Here is a 21704-nt window from a genome sequence, read left to right as displayed (position 1 = left end):
TTAGCTGTCAGGCCTTAGAAACTGCTTGGACAAAGTCAGATCTGTAATGTACCAGGGTTTGATGATACAAAGGCTGCCTTTGGCTTGTTCTGAGTCTATATTCAGGAGCCCCCAGAGTGTCTAGAGTGATGACTATGTGATTGTCACACAATGTCACCTTTCATGCACAGTGAAACGAATGACACCACATTTCTTATAATGTGATAAAGAGGGCACAGGCAAACTGTCCTTCCTGCATGTGTGTCAGTATTTACTGTCAAACTCAAAGTTGTCAGCATGTCTCTGCACCAACGCCACCAAGACAAATTAATGTATATTTATTTCTCTTAGCAATTAAAGTGATTCTGATTTTGAACTCCAAACCTACCAGCCACTTTGGCAGGTAACAACCATCTTTTCAAGGTCCTACTTTTTCCTAAAAGCCTAGTTTGCTGGTAGAATACTGACAATTTGAAATTATATTCTGTTTATTCTATATTCTGCCCTGGGTGCTGAGCAACACAAACAACCATTCTAGTCTAAGCTTTTAACAGTTTAATAGTGCATTAGGTCTACCACACAACTAAAAGCCAAAAATGCATTTTGTTTATTGCTTATCACGGACGTAGGGTGCACATAAACAAAGTCTAACAAGATTTCAGTGCGTCCTATCAAAGCATGTCTGGACTCACCCAAAACAAGCCATGCCAGCAAACAAATATAAGAAAGACCCCTGAGTCACTTTCAAGATGAGAAAGTGCTGTGATTTGGTGTGGGAACTGGGAGCATGATTTCTGCTGCTCTCCCAGACAGAGAAATCACCCTGGAGGCCCGGGGGAACGGCAGCAAAGTGTGACTGAGCACCAACCCAACGCAGAGAGGCTTTCACTGAGAATACTACAAAACCAGGACAAAGAGCCTGAACATTCAGCAACACGATGCTGCAACAGGGCACACATAAATATTTAAAAGCGGTAATCTGCAAGATCCTCGTTATTTTGATTCCGTCTCCTATCTTTGTTGCTCAGCCTCATCGCTGTGGTGTTTCTGCACTGCACTTCCCACAGATCACCTGTCAATCAAACAGTGTGGGGGCGGAGCTTGGATTTTCTGTTGCTGCAGTTTGAGTTTCTGTTTTCTTTGTCTGTTCAGCCATGGTGGCTATCACTGCTCATGCTAACTAGCCAGTTCTTCTTCTTCTTCTTCTTCTGTTTATTCCAAACAAACCAGAAACGTAAAACGCATGACAAAGAGCTACCAGACACCGGCTGTTTAGAACAGACAATGGAGAAGCTTTCATGAACTGGATATAGGTTGAATCACTATTGTGTTATATCAATTAGCAATAAGAGGCATTTATTTATATGACAATGTTGCAGATAATTACTTTAAAAAGGCAGCAAGGGGCTAATGTCGCTGCTCTCTTATCACATCGTGTGGGTGACGTTACGTAGATAGAGATATTGTACTATGACTTGGTACTTGTTTGTGTGATCCAGGCTAAAATGACAAGTTTGACCCTTTAAAAGTCACAGGTTTGAACCCGACAACAGCCGATGCGTCCACCGTCAGCCATTAGTCCTGAGCAAGACGCCAAACCCCTGAATTAATGCATATCCACCGAGGCTGATGAGACTGTTAATTAAGACTGCAAAGGTCTGAAATAACAGAACAATACTGCAGAAGTGAGTGCTCTCCCACACACACACACACACAGCATGTAAGGAGTGCTGACAGAAGGCTTGCAGCGACTGCAGGTGTGCGTTCGCTTAGCAAGTCAGACAGATGGGTCAGCAGTTGAGGAGCTTGTAACTTAAGAGGAATGAGACATGCAGCAAGCCCATGCTCGCTCGCTCGCTCTCTCTCTCCTCTCTGTCGGGCGTTGGCAGCCCCCAAACGGTGACGAATCCGGCACCGAGGCCCATCGTTCACTGTCGCATTTGGTGCCGACAGAATAAGGCTCGGCAGGGGGAGGAGAGACAGCCAGACGAGTTAACAGATGACTGCTTGAGCAAGAAACAGAGAAAGAGAGAAAGAAAAAGAGAGAGAGAGTGAGAGAGAGAGAGCGAGAGAGAGATCATTGATGCAGAGCATGTGGCTTTCTTCGTAGCCAAGCTGAAGGACAGATGATTGGGGGGGTGGGGTGGGGGGGCAGAGATCTTGCAGAAGAAGCAGGGTTTTTCCTGGTCTGAAATGGGTCAGGACCAGATGATGTCATATGCTAATTTGCATATTTGTGTCATCAGCCGCACCAATTTCAAGGTGTCTGAAAGTTTAATTTAAACACTTTTTCAACACCTTCTTAATGCTGGCTACAATGACACATTAGACCAATTTCACCACTGAAATTAACAGAATTGAAAACTAAGGACTTTTAATGAAAATAGGTTATGAAATTCACGTTTTCAGGACCCGCAGACCCCGGGAATTTGCTGCCAGGCGCTTTGCAAGTCAACATATTGACATTTTCCCCCATAGTCCAAAAAAAACATCAGCTAGAATTTGCGATCAGAAAAGTAGCTATGATAAAGAGTTGGCAACAGTTGCAGTTTGTAGCCAATCAGCACATTGGGGGAGGGTCATGCCTACACAACCAATGAGACATCGGCTGCAGTTTCTTCTGCTTTGCCAATTAGCCAGTTGTGTTATTACTGCCCTCTAATGGTTGGATGGCTGAACTGCATTCAAAGTGATGTTTTTACAGCTTGTTTTTCCATTTAATTTTTTTCCCCTTTGGCACACAAATAAAGGCTTTGGTGACCGCCAAAAAGAGGGCACGCTGACTGGACACATGGCTGTTTTGGGGATTGAACTGAAGCCCTTCCGGTTACGGGACGATCTCTGTAACCACTAGGCCACCACTGCCCCCCCCCCTCCCCAAGAGAATAAGAATGAATATATGAGAGTGACAAAGAGTGAGAGAGGGTCTCATTGGCCAAGCTGTTCTTTTTCACATTCCTTTGACTGTGTGTGTGTGTGTGTCTGTGTGTGTCGTGCTGACAATTTGTCGACCCAGAATAGCGGGGCAGAGTGGACCAATCTCCTCTATCAGACTGAGACGAATGTGGTGGAGACGCTCCCTTGGGTGCTGGGTGGGGGGGGTGGGGTGGGCTACTGGTTCTTAAATTACAACTGGCCACATGGGCAAGAGAGAGAGAGAGAGAGAGAGAGAGAGAGAGAGAGAGAGAGAGAGAGAGAGAGAGAGAGAGAGAGAGAGAGAGAGAGAGAGAGAGAGAGAGAGAGAGAGAGAGAGAAGTAGTACTTCTGCAAACTGGCATCTCATAAATCTGACTTGCAGCCAAGCAGGGAGGAAGAAGGGAAAGGGGAGAGAGCGTGTGTGTGTGTGTGTGTGTGTGTGTGTGTGTGTGTGTGTTTTAAACACTCTCTGGGAGCAGAGACGGGGAACTGAACAGGAAAATGAAGTTGAACGTGGAGGAAAGAGGGGGGAAGAAAGCCAGGAAACAAAGAGGAATAAAATGAAAGGGGGGGTTCTTCCAGAGGACGCTGTAGTCGGGGTCCTGTCCGAAAAAAACAACCCCCGCCCCGCCGATTTCACGCCCAGCGGCCTGCGGGCAGGGAGGCGGTCTGCGTCAGTGGAAGGACGCGATGGTACGGTTTGTGTCAATAACAGACGGCGTGTAGCAGAGAACCAGACGCTGCTTTTATATTTCGATATGATCTTTTACTCCGGGCCCTCGGGAGCTAACAGCCGGAGCCGGGATGCTGTGAAGTCGTCTCACTGCTGCTGAATCACACATCAGACCGAACTTCTTCAAAGTGAACAAGCTACGACGGCCTGCGTAGTGGAAAATGATGTTTGTGTGGTGATGACGACATCGGTGTAGTTTTAGGTTAGCTGAGGTTGCTGCACGTTTTCTCCCACTTTCCAGACCTCGATTCTTGACTGGATATGAAGATTTCAGTTGGTGTTCAATATGATGTAGGCTGTAAACTAGGCCAAATCACAAGCTGAAGATTTTTAGCTACAACCAGCAGCTAGTATAAGTCACTCAAATCCCCCACTGTGCACATAGAGCCACAGGATATAGAGAAACAATATCTATAAGTCAATTTAAAATATAGCATTTTTCTACCAACATACTATGAAAAGAAAGAAAAGAAAGAAAGAGAGAGAGAGAGAGAGAGAAGAGAGAGAGAGAGAGAGAGAGAGAGAGAGAGAGAGAGAGAGAGAGAAATGTTTGATGTTGCACACAAAATATCTTGTGAAACTAATGCTGTTTAGCAGCACTTAAAGACTTGGGAGTCCAAGATGTCGGACTTTCCCACCAGCACATGAAAGCAGCATAATAGTTTTGGCTCTAAAATGAAAATCATTTGATGGCAGAAATCGTAGATCACCACCAAAATCTAATAATCACTTCTGATCACTGGGCCTATATAGGGCTATCTGTCTACCAGATTTCAGCCGTTTACAACCAATTTTCACTCCGTGCTTATCCGGTCTTTTTATCGAATTCCAAAAGTTTTCAAGACCTGGAAATCAACCAATTAGTTTCCCACACTGTCCAGACCTGTGAATGTGTCGTTCAGTTACCTGACCAGATTATCCCACCCGAATTCAAAGCCTTTGGTCATAAATCGGTCCAGATCTGAGCATGAACCCTGTCGGCCTGCGCGGTCTCACCTGGGTGGCCATCTTGCCGTAGTCCACCCAGCGCAGGGTGGCGAAGTTGGTGGACTCGGCGCAGTTGAAGCCGTGGTTGAAGCCGGCGTGGTAGCCGTAGGGAAAGGTGATCATGAACTCTCCTTCATTCTGAGTTATCTGTCAGCACACAGAGAGAAACACAGAGAAACATTTACATTTCAGTCTAAGGTTATACTGCATGCCTAATAACATGTGAAGACTCTTTAAAAGGCTATCCTGAAAAATGTTGTTTTTTTTGCCATCTTTAGTATGCTTCTTCAATAACCAAATATAAAGATATCCCAAAGAAATAATCAAAAAACATTAAGTGTAGATAAACACTACTGACTTCATAGGAATTGAATGCATAGGAATCGAGTTAAAAATAAAAAAGAGTTATCAATATACATCCAGAGAATACAGCATGAGAAAAAATGTATTTCAGAAAAAAGGGAAGGGACGGCTCCAAACAGAAATATAGACACGGGGGACGCTGATAGGAATCAAGTTATATAAATATATAGTATAAAAAGTTAATCAAGGAAAACTTTCATATAAGGATATTGACTGAATGAGAAAGATTCACAGCCTTTATGAAAATAAGTACGCAATACAAAGTCAAAGAAGAGGTTTAAAATCCAAATGGATTCAAAGCAATCTGCTCAAAACTCCCTCCTCTTCATGAAGAAATCACTTTTTCTACACCAATATAACAGAGAGAGGATTCAGTCTTCAAAAGGAACATTCTTTACATAACGTCAATAATTTTTTGGGCATTTAGCGGACTCATCCATCGCAACTTCCAATGAGTGCAACAGCAGAATAAGCCTCAATTCCCAGCTCAACATTATAAGCAACTGAGAGTAAAGATTGCAAGCAAGGCATGAATAAAGCATCGTAGTTAAAAAAGACAAAAACATAAACTTGCAAAGAAATAATAGTCCGCCGCAGCCGTAAACAGGCTGCGCGCAAATAAAAAGCTAACTCTGCCCCCCGAAAAAAGACACTGGCGCCATTACAGCGAGTGTTTTGATGGAGGGAGCGGTGAGAGAAATCTGTCACGATGGTGAAGTGAGTTACACTTAAGGAAATGAAGCGGCGCGTCAGATGAGAAGATTTGGCAAAAGCAGAGGCTGAGCGAGCGGCCGGGGGGAACAGAAACAGTCATTACACTCTGATGGGAAGGAAGATCGACTTCTGACACACTCCTCCCTCATCCTCCCTTCTTTCGTCCTCCAACCCTTCTCCTCCTCTGTCCTTCTCACCCTCACTACCTTCCCTCTCCCCTTTCCTCCTTCCTCTACCTACTTCCCCTCTCGCTCCTCCTTCATCTACCTCCCTTTCCCCTGTTGCTCCTTCTCCCGCTCCTTCCTCTACCTCCTTTTTCCTCTCCTCTATCTCCTTTGCCCTCTTCTCCTTCCTCTACATCCTTCTCTCTCTCGTTCCTCCTTCCTCTACCACCTTTTCCCTCTTCTCCTTCCTCTACCACCCTTTTCTCTTTTCTCCTCCGTCCTCTACCACCCCTTTCCCTCTTCTACTCCTTCCCCTACCTCCACCTCCTTTTCCCTCTTAGTCTCCTTCTTCTACCTCCTTTTTCCTCTCCTCTATCTCCTTTTCCCTCTTCTCCTCCTTCCTCTACCACCCTTTTCCCTCTTCTCCTTCCTCTATCACCCCTTTCCCTCTTCTACTCCTTCCCCTACCTCTACCTCCTTTTCCCTCTTAGTCTCCTTCCTCTACCTCCTTTTTCCTCTCCTCTATCTCCTTTTCCCTCTTCTCTTTCCTCTACATCCTTCTCTCTCTCGTTCCTCCCTCCTCTACCACCTTTTCCCTCTTATCCATCCTCTACCACCCTTTTCCCTCTTCTCCTCCTTCCTCTACCACCCCTTTCTCTCTTCTACTCCTTCCCCTACCTCCACCTCCTTTTCCCTCTTAGTCTCCTCCCTCTACCTCCTTTTCTCTCTCCTCCCTCTACCACCTTTTCCCTCTTAGTCTCCTTCCTCTACATCCTTTTCCATCTACCTTTCCTTCTCTCTCCCTGCCCCTTTACCCATTTCTTCCTTCCTCTCATTTTCTCTCCTCCTCCATCTACCTGCCCTTTCCTCTTCTCACACTACCTCCCGATCTCCTCCTCGTTCTACCTCCATCCTTCCCTCCCTCCTCCTTTCTTTCTTTCTCCGCTCTCCACCTCCCGCTGCCTCCACCCTTCCCTCGGTCTTACCTCCCTTTCTCTCTCCCCTCTGCTCACCCTTCTACCTCTCCTCCTCCCTTTTCTCTCCTGCCTCTACCTCTCCTCCACTTCCTTTTCACTCCACCAACTCCCTACCAACTTCCCCCCTTGCTCTGATGAAAGGAAGGATTGATCCTTCCCTTCATCTCCTTCTCCCTCCTCTTTTCTTCCTTCCCTCTCCACCTCCTCCTATCCTTCCTTCCTTCTTTCTCCTCCCTGTCCCTCCCCTCCTCCCTGGCTGGAGATGCTTGCTGGCTGCTGGACTCTTCCAGGCTGTAGAGGAGTGATTAGCCTGCAGCCAGTGAGCGTGGCATGGGAGAATTAAGTCAGTGCACCCAAATGACAAATGAAGATTTTTCCCTCTGTGGGTTTTTTGTTCTGTTCTGAGGAGATTCGGGTGGGAGTCTGCCGAGAGGCGACGAGCCGCGGCTCAGTTAGTCCGTCAGCCGCCTGCCAAGACGAGCCTCTGACTAATTGTCTGTCAGTGTTTTGGACTTTGGACTTCCTAGGGTGCCAATATGGAAATAAAAGGCAACAACTGAAATATAATTCGGAATCATCAATCTGGCAATTTCACACCAAACTAAAGACCGCAGTCTCCGTGTAATGTGATGATCAAGCCAAAGTGACGTTTCCACTAATCAGGTCAGCCTTTTGACCCATGGATTTCAATAGACCCTTCCCCCTGTAGACCCATTAGTGGGAATATGAGCATTTTTATGCATCCTGTATGTTTTATTCTTTGCATTTTTATACTTGTTTTATAACCAATTTCTGTAAAGCACTTCGGTACAAACTTGTTTCGTTTTTTAAAGTGTCATATAAATAAACTTGAACTATATGCTGTTATTTTTCAGTGTCACCCTCATACTCCACTCATCGTTATATATTGCATATATAGATATTTTGACATTTCCTAATTCTTCACCTTTTCCCATAATGCACATATTTTACATCGCCTTTGTCTCAGTAAGTCACGCTGCTACTGTTGTTATTTTGCACGCCCTCTGACTGCTGCAATCCAGACTTTGTTTGCACATTTTCATTCATACATTTCAATTTATTATGTCTGAGTGTTGGAATTACCGCTTGCCTATGTGCATATAACCCCCATTTGCTCTTTTCTTTATTTATTTATAACCTATTGTTCTTTGATTTATCCAATTATTACTTGCCGCTGCAACTTCCTCATTTCCCCGCGGGGATCATTAAAGTTTCATCTAATCTAATTCTAAAATATATTCCACCATTACTGCTGAGTCTCCCATGCACCTAAACAACAATTGCTGTTGTTCAGGTTTCAGGGCTAAACATGAGTTTGACTGCGTGTAAAATAAGAAGTTTTATCTAAACTTTTTCCGGTTTAAGAGCAGACTTTCTCCGGCGTAACATAAATGTTGCCGGCGGTGTTGAGCTCAATCTCGTTATGAGAAAGTTTTTAAAAAACGCGAGGAACAAGTTAAGCACATTCTTTAACATGTAGCCCCCGAAACTTAAGCCCAATATAGTCGGCTGTGGATCTCGACTTCTTTGTCAAGCACGGATCCAGGCAATCAAAAAGGCACATCAAGTCGGGCGAGGTGACAGGCATGAGGGGGGGAAACAGGAGCGGGAGCCGAGAAGAGCAGGTAAACTTCCTCAACTAAAAGGCAGCAGTTCGGATATCAAACGCCCCTTTCTTGCTCTCGCGCTCGCAACAAAGTAAGGAGACGGTTTTATTTTTACACATGAATCGAGGGAGGTACTGTAGGTGTGTAACAGGTAACATGTTCGCTGTGATAATGACATCCTGAGGGGCGAGAGAGGAGATAAATGACTGAGGAAATAAAAAAAACCCTCTGACAGTGAGGAACTTTGTCTGCCTGCACTGCACCAATTCATTTGTGTTTTTTTTTTAATCCTCCATTAATTTTTGTACTGTGAGGTTTTTTTTTTTATTGCCTACTGAATATTCACAGGACAAAAATAGAGAGGCAAAAAAAAAGTATTAACATGGTGATTAATTTCCTGTAGCAGAAACAGGAAAAGCTGGTGACGAGAATAAAGCTGGGAATCATGAGATCGTCCCTTCTCACTGTCTCACATGAAGAAAAAACTGTCTGTATGGACAGAGTGAATAATCTAATTATAACAGTTTTCACTTCCAAAGCACTTGAGGGGATGGAAGAGGTAATGTGACCAGGCTGCTAAAGTATATATAACTCAATTAGGGATGGGACAATAATCAGTATTACTATATATTGCAGTATAAAACAATAACTTATGACACTGACACTAACTTTTTTTTACCGTGACCACCGCGATAATCACTGCGTCTGTCATCATTGATGTTTTATTATCCACAAAAACCTGCAAATAAATTTTTGACTGACTCAAAGTGGATGCAGGCCAGTAGTACTTTATTTTAACTATCCTTACAGTTTCTATAAGCTAAACCAGCATTTTATAATTGTGTTTTTTAAGAAAAAAGTCAGATTCTTGTGATTGATATGATAAATGAGTTTTTAAGGAACTGAAGTATATTATAGTACTGTTTTTAAAGTTTTCATCCTTTTAATTATGGAGATAATAACATATTGAGATCATTTTACACCTGTCTTATCAGCCTAAATCACAGAGTGGGGTGTCCCATCCCCTCTAATTGAGAGGCAGTAGATTCACTATTTCCCCAAATTAAATTCTGGTGTTGGGTATGGACACTTCTCCGCCCACCGGAAGGGACGAATCGAAACTTAAGAGCAAAATTCGAACTGTCTCCTAAACAGCAGTGAGCAGCGCTCCGTCCAGAGAAAGCTGGACTCACCAACGTTAGATCTTTTCCTCTCTCGTCTCTTTGGGTTTTTTTTTTGGTATAAAGCATCACAGACCGGCTGGGTTGGTAAACATGAGCGAGCTGTGTGCAGTTCACTAATGTCTCTTTACAGGATTTCTGGATATTGAAGTTCACATTTTTCCAAACAGTTACCTCTCACTGCCATCTGGAGCCGCCAACATAAAAAAAAAAAATCTGCCTGGTGCAGCATTAAATGACAATGAAATGTAAAAACCTAGAGAGCATCAAATCTACATATGATAGCAACATTTTAACATTAACAACTTATTATGAGGTGGGACTGGCCACTGCTGCAACATTTGTCACCCAACATTGTTACCCGATTTCCCCACCGTGGTCAATAAAGTTTTATGTTTTGTCTCCACTCACCCTGTCAAAGGGGATGCTATACTTCTTCAGGATGGACGGAGAAATCAGCGTCATCTTGTGGCGGAGGAAGGCATCGCAGCCCTGGGAGCTGCCGGGGAAGAAGCCTGCAGGGGGCGACACCGACAGCAGAACCGTTACATTTTCTTTACATTTTTAGGCCGTTTATCTGACAGTCTTATCCACAGAAACTCAAAATGTCCAAGGACAAAAAAATTAGAATTGCTAGAGAGTGAGGAAGAGCACAAAAACATCCAACAAGACAAGAAAAATAAAACTGGTCATTTATCATTTATCTTGGCAATGACAGTACAATTTGACTGTGGTGTTCAATATGATGTATGCTGATAGTCGCTGGGCAATATGGCTGTCAACTAGGCCTTATCATATGATTATTCTTCAATGAATTCTTCACAATCTGAAATGCCAGTGGGTACAAAAACAAAAATGTGTATGTATATCTGGACAATATCTTTCCACAGTTTTCTAGACTTTCTGTGAAATTCCCAAACCTGTAATTATTCAGTCTTTTTCCCTACATTTCTAGATCTGCATAGGAACCCAGTCTAGTAGCACTGTTTGTTTTGTAGGTGTGAGAATGACAACACAAAAAATGCAGGCGAGCCATGTTATCACAGCTTCAAATACTTGCTGAGACGCATGACTTCACCGCCGGCAAATATGTTTATCAAATACGCAGATTGCTTCAAATTTAATTAAAGTTTCTAAATTACAACCGACCTCCCAAAGAGCAAAGACTGCGGCTGTGCTTCTCAACGCGCCTCGCTGCTCGGCTCGTCTCGACTGTATCTCAAGCCAACGGGACGGCGAGGATCTTAATTTGAAACCGTTTCGGACGCTTTGGCCTTGTGAGGTTTTTTTTTCTCTCTCCATCTAAAAAGCTGTGTGGCCGGGGAGCGGGCAGCGGAAAAATGGGAGATGTAATTGCGAGTTGCGAGGTTATCAGTTAAGAGCCGGTGCCGACGCAGCGCTCGTTCCGGAAAGCCTTTAATTATCATAATCACTTCCTGGTCCCACAATCCCTTGATCCCGCGCCGCCGCCACCTTGGGGTCGCCGCCTGTCGACTGGCAGAGGCGAACTTAAGTGAAAGAGAAACTTCTGATGACATGGCGGTTGAATAGTGATTAAATATTAAATGCTTATGTGTGATATGTGTGTGTTACAGATGTAGCCATTGTAAAAGTCCCTCTTTTTACTGCATTCATACTAAACTACTGCTGCAGTCGGACACCGTTTTGAGGAAGGAAAAAAAAGTTTTACCACTCTTTTTAGCTGTTGAAAGCTACAAAGAAGAGTCTCCTAACTAGTTGATTGAGAGATGCTAGAAGTTAGTGCGTTCTAATTTGGTTCTACTGTGCAACATTCAAGAATGAAGGACAAATGCATGAAAAGGGGACATCTACACCGCCACCAATGCAACCACTGTATTTGTAGCTTACTGTCTGTTATGTCTTATACAGTCTCCATGTCATCTTCTGATAAAGACTGAATGCTAAGTGATAATCTGTCTACTGTAAGTCTTCACTGTCCCCTCACATTAAAAGCCCCACATGATTCTCCCTGCATCATGTGTGTGCTATGTACTTATTACATTAAACATGCTATATATAACTTTTTAACATCAATAAATCATTACCGCATTAATTTTGAGAATTGCTATAGCAGGCCTCTACACTGCATTTTACGTTGTGTGCCACACGGTCGGGTTTCAGGGGAAATCTGCTGGATTGCTTTACGGCACAAATGGAGATTACTTTGCAGCACGAAACAGGAAGAGGGCGCTGTTCGTCCGGCATAAATGGAATCAAAGCTTTCTGAGTTTTGGTGACAGTAGATGGTGGCATGAGTGAAAGGCCGATGGTAAAAATACAAAAATCACTTCCAGCATGTTTATCCTATACAATAAAGCCAAAGAGAAACACAGGGTTTATGGGAAATGTGGTCTTAATGTTTTTGAGAAACACTAGCACCAACTGGTGTGGTCTTATTATACCAAGGTATCACAATTAATTTGATATGATGCATTGATGTTTAAAAATGCTACACACAGCACCAAGGTCACCAAGACAGATTCCTGCACAGTCACTGTACTTGACGAAAAAAAGCTTTCCGATTGCTTGCTAAGTTTACTCAATGATAAAGTACACTTGGTGATTATGACTTGTGACTGAGGATGGCATGTAACCACAGAGAGCTGTAATGGCAGTCATTAGCCCAGCAGATTATTACACTAACACAGAACCTTAACAGTAAACAATATGAAATATGTCAGTTACAATGCCGATATGGGAAAGCACACTTGCAAAACAGCTGCTGTACAATAGTAAAGTTACCTTTTGTGATAAACAACCATCCCACTTCCTCAAAAACACACACACACACAGAGTCTTGAGACCATGAAATACCCCTCTCTGACATTTAGAGTTTTCAAAACGCCGACTCGTTCTCTCTTCAAAAACAAAGGCTCCCTTTTGCTCTCGCAGACAGAGAGATTCAGAGGGCCTTTGCATAATCAAAAGCAAGAATTTCTCCTCCATCACTCACTCTCCCTCTCTTTACTGTCTGTACCCGGCAGTGCCTCAAAGGGGGGTCCGCCGGAGCCTCCGCCCAGTTAAACTTTAATGCGACTGACAGTATAATCGGCGCCCATTTCATCCTTCATTTTCATGGCATTGTTTCAGCCTCTGTTCCCCCCCCCTACAAAGAAAGAGAGGGAGAGAGGGTCCCTATTCTCTCGCCGCCTGCCTGCTTGTTGGAGCTGATAAAGGTGAATAATGTGCCGACGGAGCCTGGGTATTAATCCCCATTAAAATGCAGCTGGCTCTCTGAGCTCTCCGCGGGGTAATATTAACTTAAAGCTTCATTCTGTCCTTTTGAGTTTGAAAATTAAGTTCCTGCCTCCAACCCTCCACCCTCCCCTCTCCCACCCACCCCAAAAAAAAAAAAAAAAAAAAAAAAGCTGAAGCCGTGACTGAAATAATGCGGAGATGAGAGGGCGATAAGAGCAGCGGCCGCCGCTGTGTTAAATGTTTGGAGTGGAGTTTTTCGAGTAACGAGATCATTGTCCCGGTCCTATTAGGCATTCCTGCAATGCTCGTAACGTCTTTTTAGGACCTCGTAAACAGTTGGCTGCCTGTGCCGACGGTGGCTTTGATAGGTCAGTGGGTGCTTGTTAAGTAGCGTTGGCGTTGCTCTCCTCCCACCGCCAGCTGCTTAGACGAGGAGAGAGGAAGGCTGCAATCTGACTGAGACTGAATGCTGAATGTCAATATGTAGAGTGATATAGTCTATTGTTAATACGTAGAGTGAGGGTGTGTTGATATCAAGTGGTTTATTCTTAACTCCTTAAAGAAACACCACACACCGCTGTCAATGCTCTCACATATTTATTTAAAATTTAAATGGGATGTGCGTATGGTTTTCTTCTTTTTGACTTTCTAAATCTTCACATTGCAGCTATGTTTTTTCCACACAACTCCCATAATCCTCTTCTCGTACGCAAATGAATGTTAATGATGTTACGTGACGGAAGAACTTCTAGGTTCTTCATCTAATGGTCTGTATGTTTTACTGGGATATAGTGATGTATGGTGTTATGTGTACTGTATATCTAAATCTTTCATAATCATTAACACACATTCTATAATAAATCACACTGCTGTATATGCAGCACTTTTATGTAACATCTACGGTATAAAAATTGTTTTCTAATGTTAACTGGCTAGTCGAGTCTAACGTTACTGTATTCTCCAAAGAAGAGATGAAGGCGGCTGAGCGACTAGGGAGCCGGAGAGCTGAGATCACATTCAAATAAAAAAAACTGATAATTAGTGTCTGTAAGTCATCATCACAAATGAGCCATGGGATTGGACACAATCTGTACTTGTTAATTTTTCCTCTCCATGCGAACACTGGTCAACAGATTTTCCCTCTTAGGGATTAGGGATGATGAGGATGAACTTGACTAAATTGTTCAACTGGATCATATATATTTTTTCCCCCAGCAACACGTTGCCTCTCACACACAGTTGGACAAATTCACACCTGGGACTTCTCCAGTACAACCAGTCTCCTACTGCTGGCCACTGATCAGCTCCAATTGCAATCTGGGGGTTAGGTAAAGGAAGAGGAAAGTTTCTCATTCGCTTTTCCACGCCAGTCCGGGATTCGAACTGGCAACCTTCCAATCACAAGCCTGCTTCTGCAACCCATGAGCTGCCACTGTGTAATCTGTAACAGAGCAAAGATGAGCTCACCTGCTTGCACGGTTGTGTGTTGTGTTTGTCAACCGGTCCATTATGAAAGATGGATAATGCAACACAGAGTTTACGCATTGGTGATCATCGATTTGTTCTCAGCTCTTCACAACGTCAAGGACAAACAGTGTGTCTTTTTAATGTGGTTTGGGTCGGGCAAGTCCCCCCCCCCCCCCCCCCCGCAGCCCCCCCGCCCGTCATCCCCGCATCGCCCGCCTCGCTCTGAGCAACACGCAATACACAAGGTAATCCTCATTGATCAAAACAGGAGTAGGAGGAGGGTGTGAGTGGAGGAAAGAAAAAGAGAAACAAGGAGGCAATTTACGGGACAGAGAGGGGGAGAGAGTTGGAGAAATAACACAGGCAGGGTGGCCAAAGCTGGGTGCACACTACCTGACTTCAGGCCCTATTCATCTGTCCAAGAGTTTTTGAGATTTGAGACAAACCCCCATATCGAAGTGGATGTGCATGTGGCCGTCACTGAAGCCTGTTAAGTTTGAGCGGGTCGGTCTTTGAGCGAGGCAGCCTGACCCAGTCTTTGGAAGTCTCCTGATTTTCTGAGACGGCTCAAACATGTTTGATTTTGTCAGCACAAAATCTGCAATGCTCTCAAAAGTTTTGAGGACAGTGAGCAACAATAACCAATAGGAGCTCACTCAGCAGCAGTATGAACCTCAAACAATGCACAGTCTGGCTAGCTGTTTTGATTGGCTTTATTATTTACCTCCAACTCTCTGTGCAGAACAAACAACCGATGCTGTCGGCGTCTCCCAACTATTCTCTCCTCCAAATTCAACTTCTATATCCCTCTTCTTTTATCTTTTTCAGCACAAATGTGTACAAAGAGTGCACACACACTAAGTGCTGCGAGCTGCTGTTCCTTCTCAAGCTCCATTTTAGCACAATCAGGTGAAAAACAAAGTTATGTTTTGCCTCACGACCGAAGAATCTTTGGATGTGTGACCCGCCGTCTGTGCCACCGCTACGTCGGCCAGAGAAGAAACTACAAAGAAGGTTGTTTAACGAGAGTGATACAAACATCTCAGGGTTTTGACAATAGTGTTGTGTGCACCCGGCTTAAGAGAAGGAGACAAAGTATAGCTGAGGGGTGTTGCTTCCCTCCTGCATGGGAGGACAGTGTGTGTGTGTGCTGGTTAGTGTTAGTGTGTATACTGTGTGTTTGTGTTTTACAGTGTGTAGCATATGTTTGTATGTATCTAGTGTGTCTCTATGTGTTAAGGTGTGGATGCTGTGTATATATGCGTGTGTGTGTGTGTGTGTGTGTATCTAGGGTGTATGTGACTAATGGTGTGTTCAGATTAGAGGCTACAAAGCAACAGGTCAGAAGTCCTTCATTTTCAATGGAAGCCGGTGACATGAGTTCAGCTGGCTTCAACGTTTTTCCACACTCTGATGATGCGGTGAAGCGCAAACCAATCAGAGTAGAGGGAAGGTAGGGTAAAGTAGTTATATTTACTTTATTATTATTCATTTGAATCATTAACAAGAGTGATTATTCACCAAACAAAATAAAAACGAGACAAATGCAAAGCTATGACAGTATGAAATTGTGCGCTCGATGTGACGACATGAAACATCAGCAACACTTTTCTGCTCCGATGGCGACAATGACGCTTGGTATGCCAGACCGCTTTGTAGCTTTTGTAATGTGAACGCACCATAAGAGCGAGTATGTGTTTGTATGGTGTGTGTGTGTATGTGTGTGTGTGTGAGCCAGACTGATACCAAGAGGCAGGGCAGAATAAACAAACAAACAAACAAACAAACTGAAAGCATCATGTGGGTCTCACCTTGTGCCAGCCTCTCCAGCCTCTTGCCATGCTCAGGTGGGATGGCATACCTGCAGAGAGAGGAGAAAAAGATGATTAATTCAGTGGAAGGGTGGCCTAGTGTTTAGACAGGCCGTCCCGTTACCAGAGGGCCACAAGTTTGACTTCTACAGCAACAAGAAGAACAAGGTGTACCTCACTTTCCCCTCTCACCCCCCGAATCACACATCCTCTCCCACATCTTCCTCCTCTACTCGCTCTAATACGCTCATCTTGAAGTAAAATAGATTCATTCCTTTTACCGCTCTCCTTAGCCCTTATATCTTTCTTTTGCTAGCACTTCCCTCCTATATGATCATTTTAGGGTCACAGGAATATTTGCTATATCTACTACGTCTATTTTCAAGGCTCTGACCCTTGACCTGATCCACAGGGTGTCTGCAAGTGTCATCAAGTCAAATCTAAAGATTTTAAGACCTTTTTAAGAGTGATTTTGCAAATAAAATAGATGTGAAAATGAAAACTGCAGACCTATCAGATTATCGGTCTGCGTGACTGGGCTGCTTTCTCATTGTAGGACACAAAGCAAAGACTTCTAAAACTCAATATAAGACTAAAAAAAAAGGTCTTGAATACAGTTAAAGCTTCACAAGGCAAGATTTTTTAATCAGCCTCAATCACAAAGAGGGGTTTCAATAGAGAAGAGTGTCCCAACTCCCTGTAGAGACGCCGTAGATTTGCCTTATCTGCCCAAATTAAAATTCTGGCATCGGGTGCATCTCAGCCCACAGGACGTGATGAATCGAAAAGTAGGAGTGAAATCCAACACTGGACTCACCAACGTTAGATATTTGCCAGATTGGGAAACATGAAGCGTGCTCTGTGCAGTTTACTGACGTCACGTTGCAGGGTTTCCGGGTATTTAAGTTCAATCGGTTTTCAGACGATTACCTCTCACTGCCACGTGGAGCTGCCAATGTGCAAAGTTGCCTGCCGCAGTTTTTCCAGGACATGCAGACACTTTAAAGAATTGAAGCTTGTGCCACTGTTACACTCATTGAAAGTTGGCCAAGAGCGCCGGGGTAGATGCCTACAATGTCGAGTAAACTGCACTTTGAAGGGGAGAGAAAGGGGAACGGGAAGGGCGGTGGAGAAGATAAAAAGACCAATGAAGGGCAGGAGCAGGAGAAACGACCGTTTGGGGAGCGCTGGGTCATTTCACAGCCCTCAGCACTCTGCGTTATAACAGATGAAATCACCCATGACATACACCTAACCCCCTCTCTCTCTCTCTCTCTCTCTCTCACACACTCACACACACACACAGATCATGCAAACCCGTCATTCTTATCAGTGTTTAGCATGTACACTTCTATTTACAGGCATAGTGTTTTTAGGTTTGTTTCTGTTATTTGGTCTGTCGTTTACGTTCTGTTTATCCCCTCCAGTCGTGTCTTTGTCATTTCACTGTTGCTTTGTTTGTTCCCTGTGAATCAGTTTGTAACCTAGACTAAGAACACCTCTAAAGATGTTTAATACAGTAATTCACCTCCACTGTTCATCCTAAAAACACACCATTAGGGACAGAGTCAGCTGATTATGCTAATGCAGCAAATAATCTGAGGACAATTTGGTCACACTTTACAATGCCCTTATTCCAGTGCATCAACCAGAACATTAAGCGACGGAAAAGTACTGTAGTGAACTTAGAAAGGTACAAAACAAGTACAAAGTGGTCAAACTTACATTGTGTCATTACTTACAGTGCTATTATGTACTTGCAATACTTTTCTATGGGTTAATACACTTCAACAAGGCTGCTGTAAAGTTTTACTTAAAAATTGTTATTCCTAATCAGAGCATTTTAGGCGAAAACCCTCCGATTTCTCAGGAGCTCTTGGCCTCTTTCTCTGCACGTAGAATGGAGAACTGTAAGGAGAAGGTTTCCGGTTCAATTCCCCGCTCCAATGAAATGAAAACCAGGCGAATTCAGTAACAACGCAGATATTTTTATTACACTCATTACACTTCTCTGTGGTCCTGGTTCTGTGTAGAGCAAGACACAAATACTGCCAGGATTAGGGCTCCATACTAAAAAAGTACAACAGTATACACTGATACTGCAAGTTAGCACTGGTTGGTAAAGTGTCTACCAATCCATTGAAAGTCAGATGTTACGTTTAGAAAGTGAGTTTATTTATAAAAACGTGGTGGGAGGGAGGCAGCAGAGCTCAAATCCGAGCCGTTCATTTGTGAAGTTATTACAGTCCTCTTTATTACTGCAATTATTTCCTCTGGTTGGCTTAACCTCCCCCTCCGAGACAACTACATGGATGTTCAGAGCGAAGGCGATGGGGAGGAAGAGAGAGAGAGAAAGAGAAAGATGGAGAGATTGACAGAGACAACAACAAACATTGCAGTAGAGACAGAAAGAGAACGAGCAAGAGAAAGAGAGCTAGAGATAGAAAGTGATTAAAGAGAGAGAAAGTAAGAAAGAAAGAGATAGTAATTTCAGCCAGAGGTGCCAAGCCGCGGTGCCACACTGCCATCTGTAGACTAAAGCTTGAAATGTCCAGTTAGGAAGAACATCCATCAAAATGTTACTAGTCCTGTCTCAAATTGCTTTTATATAAATATCCAAAAAACAGTGTCCTGTGATCCAATACCTAAAGCCGTTTAGGATCGGTGACGAGGAACACATGAACTGAGGTTCTCATCTCAGAGTTGTAACTTGTCTATTTTTAGGGCGTCATCATGATGCAATGAAGCTTTCTCGTGTCTCTCTGTCTGTGGTTTTAAGACCAAGGACAATAATCCTTGATTGTTTTGAGATGCATGCAGGCGTTTATTGTGTCTGTAAACTTAACTACATGTCCATGTTGGGACATTTTGTACTTTTCATTTTTACATTTTGCAATTTTCAATGAGTAAACACACCAATTAAAATACAGGATATCAGTTCAGAGTTGTAATTTGTCTTGGAGTTTTAAGACCAAAGACAATAATAAAAACAAGTCTTTCTGACCATTTGTATTACACTTGGTGGTTTTGACATGTATGCATGCTTTGTAAGCGTTTTAAAACTTAACTAAATGTTGACATTGGGACATTCCTCACAGCGGGACAGGTAACAACATCAAACCGGGCAGGTGCCATCTTTATGCGCCTTTATGGCTGCTGGGTTTTAACACACGCTTTACAACTTGTCCAATAAACGAAAACTACCGCCGCGATCATCAGTGTGACGTTCTGACGCCTGCAGGAGCGCCGGGGCTCGTCCACGCCGCGGCAATACCACCAGGTGTGTGTTTTAAGACATTTTATGTGCAGGGTTTTATGTGTAAATATGCAGGTATTTCACTACAACCAGCGCCACAGAGCTTCCCCCTCAGATGATTCCTCCATCCCAGCGCCAAACTAAACTAATCAGCTGATCTGAGCGGGTCTCCTCCCGCTCCCTGCCTCCTCTGGCCCTGGTTGTCATGGCAGCAGCACGTCTATTGCTCCGGCGGCGGAGAGAAACACACAAATAAAAGAACGCACGGCAAATGAAGGCTTGAACTTTTCCCACCTCTCGGAGGAGGAGTGGAGGAGTGTGATTTGTCGACGGCGGGACGGTGTTTTCTGACGAGCCGAGTTAACGTGTCATGACAGCGGGAGCGGCGGCGTGTTGTGAGTGGTGTGTGTGTTCTGTATATACTGTGTGCTTATAGGTGGTTGTCTGTATGTGTACATGTGTGTATTTGCATGTGTGTAAGTGCACTTTTGGGTGTGGATGTAGATGCGTATATGCATGTTTGTCTGCTTGTTTGTTTACCTGTGTGCGCTGTGTTGACTGAACTTATCATGGGGATGGAAAGGAGGCGGCACGGCTGACAGACTAAGACTAAACACAACTCACTGTGTGCATTCCCATTTCTTCAAACGTTCTGCGATCAGGGCAGGCAACTAACTTTTTCATCTGCTGGCCATAGTTTGTGACTGATTCCCAACTACTATTTTTTTTGTTGCCATTTTTGCCTTTATTTTAAAGTTGACAATAGAAACAGACAGGAAAGATTGGGTGAAAGAGAGGGGGATGACATGCGACAAAGGTCCCAGGCCGGATTCGCACGCACGTACCTTAGCCAACTGAGCCACCAGGACGCCCCAATTCCCAGTTACAGAATGATGGATGGTTACCTGCTTAAGTGGCTGGAAGAGTAGACAACCTTACCAGTAACTAGGGTTGGGTATTGAGAACTGGTTCGAATCCACCGCAATCGATAAGCGACCACACTAACGATTCCTCTTATCGGTCATTAAGCACTTTAAACAGAGATACCCGGCCCTACCAGTAACAGTAAACATTTATCAGCATTTGCTGTTGGCTGGTGTTACCTTCACACTCTGCCTGCAAATATTTAAATTACCAGGACTGATGCAATCAAAACCAGGTAAAATAATTAGCGTGGCACGGCCTCGGGCGAGATCTGCGCTGGCATGTGAAGCAGGTTTGTGCGCCACGCGGCTCTGCTAGGCCTAATTGGCACGTTACACAACACGAGCCGCATGACGTCGGCCAACTAATCACACATTCACCCAATGGCAATTCCAATTACATCAAGTTTCTACTACATGTGTCGTTGTGAGTGTCAGGCTCATGTTAACACCCGTCGGCAGGTCTGGGGAGTTTTCCAAATGAAACTGCAAACGCACTAGATTAGTAACATGTAAATCTGATTTCCAGTCAAGATTCATTTCCAGCAGATCTGACAGCAAACAGTTGGTGAACCTCGTTAAGGCCAAATTAAACATATCAACACAAGTTACCATGTGCAAATTAATTATGGTCAACAGTGAAACCAACTCCAGCTGAAAGCCCTCAGAAATTACAATACATCAGCAACTGTCTGCATCTGGGCAATTTTAATGCACTGTATTCCCCTTAATATTGTGCATTTTGTCAATTTTGGCCCATTCTTCTCCATGTTGGCGCAGGGTGCTAAATGTTCATGTTACGTGCGATATCTCAGACACAACTGATCAGATTTTGATAAACCAAAGCATCTCACCACTGTTCTGGCATTTTCAAAATGACACTGATTGGCCACAGGGAGGCAATACAATCACATTCATATTTATTGTCGCCTTGCTTTCCCTTGTTCCATCACTTCACTTCTGTTTCCTCACTGCGCAAGTAACTACAAACTTTACTTTCCTGCCCCAGAAACACAGACAGACCAGCTGTACTTGCTGAGTGCGTCTCTGGCCACATCCACACTAACACATTTTCGTTTTAAAACGCATAACTTTTGCTACCTTTACGCCTAGCGTCCGCACTACTCCGGCGTTTTCGGACCCCTAAAACGGAGACTTTTGAAAACGCTGCTGACCCCGTTTTAGTTCGAAAACGCCGGGATTGCGTTTTAGTCTGGACGGGCGAAAACGAAGACTTTTGAAAACGATGACGTAGACACCCACGTTCGCTTCCTGATTGGGTCTTATCAGTCACGACGTGTCCTTCCCTGATTCGTCACGCCCCTATCACGTGACCCTTTCACTCGTGTTACTTTCAGTAACAGTTCCACCTCGTCGTCGGTCCAA

The 21704-nt window shown here is 44.0% G+C and overlaps 1 protein-coding gene across 1 annotated transcript in view; it reads right to left on the bottom strand.

The window, feature by feature from the left end:
• kdm4b (lysine (K)-specific demethylase 4B) overlaps positions 1-21704 on the bottom strand; it is a 73524-nt gene that overhangs the window by 31458 nt on the left and 20362 nt on the right. Inside the window, exons 6-8 of the mRNA XM_078285658.1 lie at positions 16140-16189; positions 10054-10157; positions 4625-4762 (exon numbers count right to left, since the gene is read on the bottom strand). Of these exons, the coding sequence (XP_078141784.1) occupies positions 4625-4762; positions 10054-10157; positions 16140-16189 (292 nt within the window). The remainder of the gene's footprint in view (positions 1-4624; positions 4763-10053; positions 10158-16139; positions 16190-21704) is intronic.

This window comes from Centroberyx gerrardi, chromosome 9 (assembly GCF_048128805.1).
Source record: "Centroberyx gerrardi isolate f3 chromosome 9, fCenGer3.hap1.cur.20231027, whole genome shotgun sequence".
NCBI classification, from domain to species: domain Eukaryota; kingdom Metazoa; phylum Chordata; class Actinopteri; order Beryciformes; family Berycidae; genus Centroberyx; species Centroberyx gerrardi.
This window is presented reverse-complemented; position numbering and strand designations above follow the sequence as displayed.